At 35.9% G+C, this 7,701-nt stretch overlaps 1 protein-coding gene across 3 annotated transcripts in view; it reads left to right on the top strand.

Annotated features, from left to right (window-relative positions):
• Positions 1–7,701, top strand: part of LOC106867429 (popeye domain-containing protein 3) — a 135,919-nt gene that overhangs the window by 111,224 nt on the left and 16,994 nt on the right. For all 3 annotated transcript variants that reach the window (XM_014912322.2, XM_014912315.2, XM_014912308.2), the window contains exon 6: positions 1,942–2,094. In XM_014912322.2, the coding sequence (XP_014767808.1) occupies positions 1,942–2,094 (153 nt within the window). The remainder of the gene's footprint in view (positions 1–1,941; positions 2,095–7,701) is intronic.

Below are 7,701 nucleotides of genomic sequence, written 5' to 3'. Positions count from 1 at the left end.
TTTACCAAAATTACATAAAAATATCTTGAAATACTAAAGAGTAAATTTATTCAATAAAATCGCCATTGGCTTCAACCATGGGCTCTAGACGACTTTGGAATCTCCTGCAATCTCTGGAATCTCCTGGACGGTCTTCTTGTGTAAGCTGGAGAATGCTGCCATAATCCTTGCCTTCAGTTCATCTTTGGTGTTACAAGGAGTTTTGTTGGTCTCTCACTCAATTGCACCCCACACATAATAACAAAAGAGGTTGCAATTTGAAGAGTTAGGTTGCCAGATGTTAGGGGTGATGTGGTCATGGAAATTGTCTGACAGCCATGACTGGGTTCTCCTGCTTGTGTGGCGTAGTGCAGACTCTTGTTGCCAGACATAGGGTCTTCCAATAGCCATCTTATTGACCCAGGGCAGCACTACCTCCTCTAGGCACTTAATGTAGGCCTCCACGTTGAGTCTGAGGCCATGTGGGAAGATGAATGGAGGCATAACATCACCATCACTAGTGATCACTCCAAACACCATGTTGCTAACTGGGTGTTTATTTTTTATCACTCTTGGTACATGCTTTGGGGATATAGCAAGCCAATGGCTGTTCTGTGTGTTCACCATCTGTTCATATTGGAGCTTCTGGCACAAATACCAAGCAGTACAGCATGTCGTTTCCAAATTCTTAGCAGAGTGAATTACGTTATGCAGTTATTTTTCTCAGAGATGGTGCCCAACTGACCCTACTATACTGTATAGTCAACAACATCAAAAACAAACAATGTGTATTTTAAAAATATAAAATGGCGGCAATTTACCCATCGTACCCTGGACCTGTTATGCCCAGTACACTCTGCATTCACCCTCCCCACTACCTGTATTGCTAGTCATCACTCTGTTTCATTCTGTCTGCTATCATTCTCTTGCTCCTTTTCATCCACTCATCCTGACTCTTCCTTTGCCATCACTCAATCTCTTGGGTTGCATTATCTTCTGCCATCTTTCTATACTCTTGCTAATATTGTCTTGAATGGGAATACATATCTCAGAATACTGAGTTCTCCCATTACTCATCTCACTTGCCATTATCATTCATGCCTCTGCCAGATGTGCCTCTATCACTCGTACTTCTCATTCTGTAAATTGGTAGCAAGCAAATTGAGACATAGAGTCAAGAAGACTCTTTAGTCTTATCAAAGTAATGAGTACTTCTCATGGTATCGTGAAAAATGCACCTAGTACACAGTAAAGTTGATGTTCAGTGGGGCATTCAGTCATAGAAGAAACCATGCCAAAAATTGAAACACATCATTAAGAGGTAGTCTTCCAGGCCATCTAAGTGAGCGTTACTTCCAGATATGTACTGATTCCAATTTTGATACTCCATGTAACTTATGTTAATATAAAAAGTGGACAAGAAACAATGACGATGATGAGGAGAAGGAGGATATATGCATACAGCTATATATTTATCTGTTTGGGTTTTCAAGCAAGAATTTGAAGCACTCAGTAAACACCTTCTCTCTCTCTCTCTCTCTCTCTCTCTCTCTATCTCTCTCTATCTCTCTCTCTCTCTCTTTATCTCTCTCTCTCTATCGCTCTCTCTCTCTCTCTCTCTCTCTCTCTCTCTCTCTCTCTCTCTCTCTCTCTCTCTCTCTATCACTTCCATCATTATTCTGTTAATCCAACTAAAACCAATGGACTGATTTCACATGCTTTTATGAGAATCACACTTATAATTCCTATAACCATCTGAAGAACCAAAAGAAGAAATGATTCTAATTTTTTTGTTTTAATAAATTACTTTGTTCTGTTTTATGTATTGAATACTTTTTCATATACCCTTCCATGCATTCATTTCTCATATGTATGCATATGTGTGTGTGTGTATATCTGTCTGTCTGTCTTTCAACATATGTTACTATATTATAATTTCTCTTTGTCTTCTCTCTGTTTCAGGTGTCTATAGTTGCTGATACCACATGTCGTTATATTTTCTGGTCACGACACAGTTTAGAATATTTAATGATCAAGGAACCATACCTGGCTACTGTTCTTTGTCTCATATTTGGCCGTGACATCACAAATAAATTATATGCCCTAAATGAAAAGGTGAGTGTTGCAGAAATGCTATCATTAAAATGATTAGTAATTATTTCACTCCAAAAATATATACCTGACTTCATTATTAATCAATTTCCATTGAGATACTAGCTAGAATTTTAAAATGTCATAAAATGTTAATCTTTTAATATATTTTAGAAATACATTGAATTAGTTCACTCCAGTTTCCATCAAAAGGATGAGGAAAAACCTCCTCCTGAATAGGAATACTGGTGTGTCATAATTTAGTTTCTCAGAAAAATCTGGCATTTATTCCTAACTTCTGAGGTTAACCAAAGTAATTTTTTGTTCCAGAGACACAATCAACTCCAGTTATGGATTTGATCTCAATTATTAATTTTATCATAATAACTTGAATAAGAACTCTTCTGAAATAACCATTTTTGATCCTTGCCAAGTGACATTTCATCACGTGCTGACTCTAATTCAGTGGTTCTCAATCATTTTTTGCCTGTGAACCCCTTTGATTCCTATTTTACTCCACTGGACACCCTCTCCCTAGCCATTTGAAATTTTAAAAAATCTCATTATGATTTTATAATTGAATATTATTTGGAATTGCATGAGAAAACTTTATAAATATTTTAGCGTATTGTAGAAGTATAAGCAATTTATTGCAGATAAATTTTAACAACTAAATCTTGAAAACCACTAGTCTAATTGTTTTCAGTCAGTCTAAACCACTTCAGTTGTAGCCCACCAAGACATTAACTTAAATTCTGCATCTATACTCATTAATGCCTCCATCAGTCACAAGAAAGTACAGTTATAACTTTTTGCTCCTGATTTAATCAAATTAAATAGATTAAAGACATTATTCTTCTTGGATAGTTCACAAGTCTATCACAGGTAACATTGTCTGTGAAATTGAGTCTACCGAATTAAGTTTACAAGAGAATTAAATACTCTAGAGACAACTGGTAGCAGATATGCACACTGACCAATCCACAAAGCCATTTGACCCTTCCCCCAATTATTTTCAATCAATATTACTGACGTATTATATTTCTACTACTTTCATTGTCCAATTTTTTCAACATAGACAAGACAAATTGGTTATACCACTCCTGTTATACCCCCATATTGACTATATATATAGACATGGACACACACACATACATGTTTATATATACATATATATACATACATACATACATACATACATACATACATACATACATACATACATACATACATAGAGAAAAACAATGATGGAAATAAACAAATAAAACTGCTTGGGTTAGATATACAAAATAGACATACATGTATACATGTAAGTAGAGAGAAAGCAAAGACTAAACATTTTCAGAGGATGAATATTCAAGTATAAATATATAGATATTTATATAATAACAGAGCAAACTTAAACAGAGTACAAAGACATAGAAAATTAAAGAGGAGAAGGTATGGTGTTACAAGCCTGGCAGCTATTTCTGGAGCCTTGGAGTTACTTCATAATGTTGGCGGATGTAGTTCACTAGAATATGCAACCAGTAATGGAAGCAAATAAACATTGAATAGATCTGGCCTCCATCTTCAGGGTAGAGAGATAAAAATCTAATGTATCAGATCATAACATGCACACATGCATGCATGCAAACACACATGCGCACGTACACACACACACACACAGATTTTGAAATGTGCAAAAATCAAAAAACAAAAGACAGGGACAGGTGAGGAAAAATCAAACAAGGTGTATTAGTTTGAAGCTCAGGAAAAATAGAAGAGTCTTTGACATTTCATGCTTACACTCTTCTACAGAAAGAAATGAGGAGAGAGGAAACATGGAGAGAGAGAAAACGAAAAAATATATCTGGCTTAACAGTTTCACATGTTAGATTAACTGCAAAGAAGGAAGTGATTGGTGGAAAGTGGTTGGTGGACAAGAAGACAACAGAACATGACTAAAGCGTGTGTGTTCAAGGGTGCATGTGTATGTGAAGATAATGTGTGTATAGGCAGGTGCATGTGTATATGTGTGTGGCAAGCTTGTGTGCATGTCAGCATGTGGATGTGTGTGAATAAACAAGTACATGCACTGTGTGTTGCGATGTGTGCTCCATGTATTTATGCATGTGTGTGGACATGTGTATATGTGTGGGAGTGTCTGAGGTTGTGTAATGTATGTGTGTGTCAGGCTAGAGGATGTGTGTGTGTGTGAGTGTATGCAAATGCATGTGTGTAGCAGCTAATGTGAATATATATGCCATGTGTGAGTAGCAAGTGTGAGTGTGTGTGTGTGTGTGCATGTGATCTTGCATGCATGTGTGTGTTTGTGCATGAAGTGTGTGTGTATGACATTGTAGCATGTGTGTGTGAACAAGCAAAAGAAAATGTGATTTAAAGTTTCACAGACTTCTAGCAAAATCCCTGTGAGTTCAGGCTCAGACTACTGAATGAAGAAACACAGGAAGACCAAGATAGCTACTGGAAAATGTGCTGCTATTGGTCAAGGCAGGTCACATGGCATATCAGCAACTACATGACTGGACAAGAAGCTTGTGGTTTCTCAATGTCTGGTGAGATTTTGTGGAGACCTGGAAGCTGAGTGAACCAAAATCAGCAAGAGTACATGTGTGTGTGTGTGTGTGTGTGTGTGTGTCTGACTGTCTGTCTGTCTGCCTGTCTATATACATATACTTCTCCTCCCATACCACCAGACCCCAGTCCAACACCTACTTCCCTTCCCCCAGCAATGCTGTTGCAACTACTTTAGCATACATTGGTCACGCTCACACACATAAATACCAAAAGCATGCATATACATGTACACACACCAAACAAAAATGCATACATGCTTATAGGGCAAGCACTAATGCACACGTATCCACACACATATATACCATATGTACACAAACATACACATAGACACATTCATACAATCAATAACACACCTACATCCATGCACTCATACATCAGGTACACACACACACACACAAAGACACATACACACACAAACAGACACACGCACATGCACTCACTGGTCTTACTTTTGTCAGCTTCCATGTCCCCACACAAAAGTCCACCAGACACCAAAAAGCCACAAGCTTCCTGTCCAGTCATGCAGTCCAAGAAATTCTTTCTAATATATCGGATGTCACTGAAATGCTGATCTCACTTCTAACAACATCATGTGACTTGCCTTGGCCAACAGCTGATCTCACTTCCATGATATACCACTTGGTGGGACGAATCCCTCATAACACTGATGTTAAAGCATCTGAAAGCCATAAACAGGCAAGACAGCTTGCCTTTGATTGAATTCAGAAGTGATGGATACCAATATTTCACCATTTTTGTGGCTTATCAACATCACATACCTGAATTGAATGAGGAACGAATTGAATTGCTAGTCTATGACAATAAATAAATAATGCAAGAACTGTTTGCTGATATGCCATAGTGATGCACCAATGAACAAACAAAACATGTACATTGAGTATGTGCAGTCAATAATGTTTACAACACTAGCGCTGTCTTTAATTTGTTATTGAATTTAATCCTAAGTGAGCAACACCATGGCATATCTGCAAATAGTTCTTACACTGTTTATATATAGTTATAAACTGGCTATTTGAATCATTCCCAGTTTGATTCAGGTATATGATAGCTATGATGTTCAGGTGTTTTAACACCCAGCATTACAAGAGAGTTATCCCCCAACTACTATATCACAGTGAACTGGCAAACAAACAAAACACATACATCTAGTATGTGTGGTCAATACTATATATATTTCATGTTGACACTCAGAAGCAGTGAATGGTCCCAGAATTTTTTACTATAGTCAAATATAACAAATTACCTCAAGTCATTGTTATACTATCTACATAAATGGAGTCAAGATCAGGTTTGTACTGGTATTAAATTGTATTAGTTGAAATGCTTTAACTGTGGAAGATTTAAGTAATGGATGTATTTCTTATTATATATCATGCAAACCTGAAACACACATATTAAATGATTAGTAATCATTGTAACTTTGACCCTTCTATAATACCAGTGCAGTTACTTCGGGGTCTTTACTTTAATATCCTTTGATCTAACTGTTTAAAGCTTTTCGTTTATCTACTCTGCATTGTATGATGTAGAGTTACTCTTTTACTTGTATCAGTCATTTTGAATGCAGCCATGCTGGAGCACCACCTTTAGTCAAGCAAATTGACCCTGGGACTTATTTTTTGTAAGCCTAATACTTATTCTATCAGTCTACTTTGCCAAACCGCTAAGTTACGGGGATGTAAAAACACCAGCATCGGTTGTCAAGCGATGTTGGACACACACACACACACACATATATACGATGGGCTTCTTTTAGTTTCCGTCTTCCAAATCCACTCACAAGGCTTTGGTCAGCCCGAGGCTATAGTAGAAGACACTTGCCCAAGGTACCATGCAGTGGGACTGAACCCGAAACCATGTGGTTGGTAAGCAAGCTACTTACCACACAGCCACTCCTGCACCTAGTTGTGCATTAATTTAGATGCGCACTATCTTCAATTCAAGTTTTGTTTATATAATCACTTATAGTCCATTATTTCAAAATATTCTGTTGTTTAAATGTTTATTACTCACTTATACTGAGCGAATGTGAATTTCCTCATGTGCAATCATCTCAATGCTTGTTCCTATCTAGAATTTATTATATTACCCTTAGATGTAAAAATTTGGTAAAATTCTTCTTAACATTTGTCACATTTTTTAGTTCCAGGTCTGTATGGTTTTGCAGTACAAATTAATTCCCAGTTGATAGTATAAGCTTTGTTTCCGTCTTGAACAGACCAGATTAATTTACTAAGACTTGTTTGGAATCTTTAATTTTTATCTCTCAATGAACTCAAATGGTTTATCAGTCACACCATTGTAAAAGTATTCATTATCCTAAGATGTAACTTGCATATGAGAAAATTCACATTTTCTCAGTATAAATGAGTACTAAACATTTAAACAACAGAATATTTTGAAATAATGGACTATAAGTGATTATCCAATGAAAACTTGAATGAAAATAATTTGTGTCTAAATTAATGAACAACTCTACATCATACAACACAGAGTAGATAAATGAAAAACTTTAAATAGTTAAATCAAAGGATATTAAAGTAAAGACCCTGAAGAAACTGCACTGGTATTAAAGTAGGGTTGCAACTGCAACGGTTACTAATCAATGAAGTTGAAACATGTGTAGGTCGATGTAAAGCTGTATATATAAAAGAATTAAAGGTAATGTTATGCTACTTCATAATAATCCTTATTTTTATTATTGATATTATATACTCCAGGAAACCTATATGGTTAAGGTAATATATTCAGAATTATCCAACAGAATATAACTCTAAATTCTTATGAGAATTATTATAGTATTTTAACTGTTGAATAACCTATTTTGAATACCTAACTGTGAGCATACTTGGTAAATGTTTGGAGTAATCCCTTATATATATATATATATATATATATATATATATATATTGATAGAAAAGACAACAATGAAAGAAAGAGACCTCGATATTATGTAAATAGAGGAATTTATCTGTAAAAACATGTGACAATTATTCGGTAGCCATGATAAAACTCTGAGTTTCGGATGCC

This window comes from Octopus bimaculoides, chromosome 19 (assembly GCF_001194135.2).
Source record: "Octopus bimaculoides isolate UCB-OBI-ISO-001 chromosome 19, ASM119413v2, whole genome shotgun sequence".
Lineage (NCBI taxonomy): Eukaryota > Metazoa > Mollusca > Cephalopoda > Octopoda > Octopodidae > Octopus > Octopus bimaculoides.
Note: the sequence above shows the minus strand (reverse complement) of the source record. Positions and strands in the feature narration are given on the sequence as shown.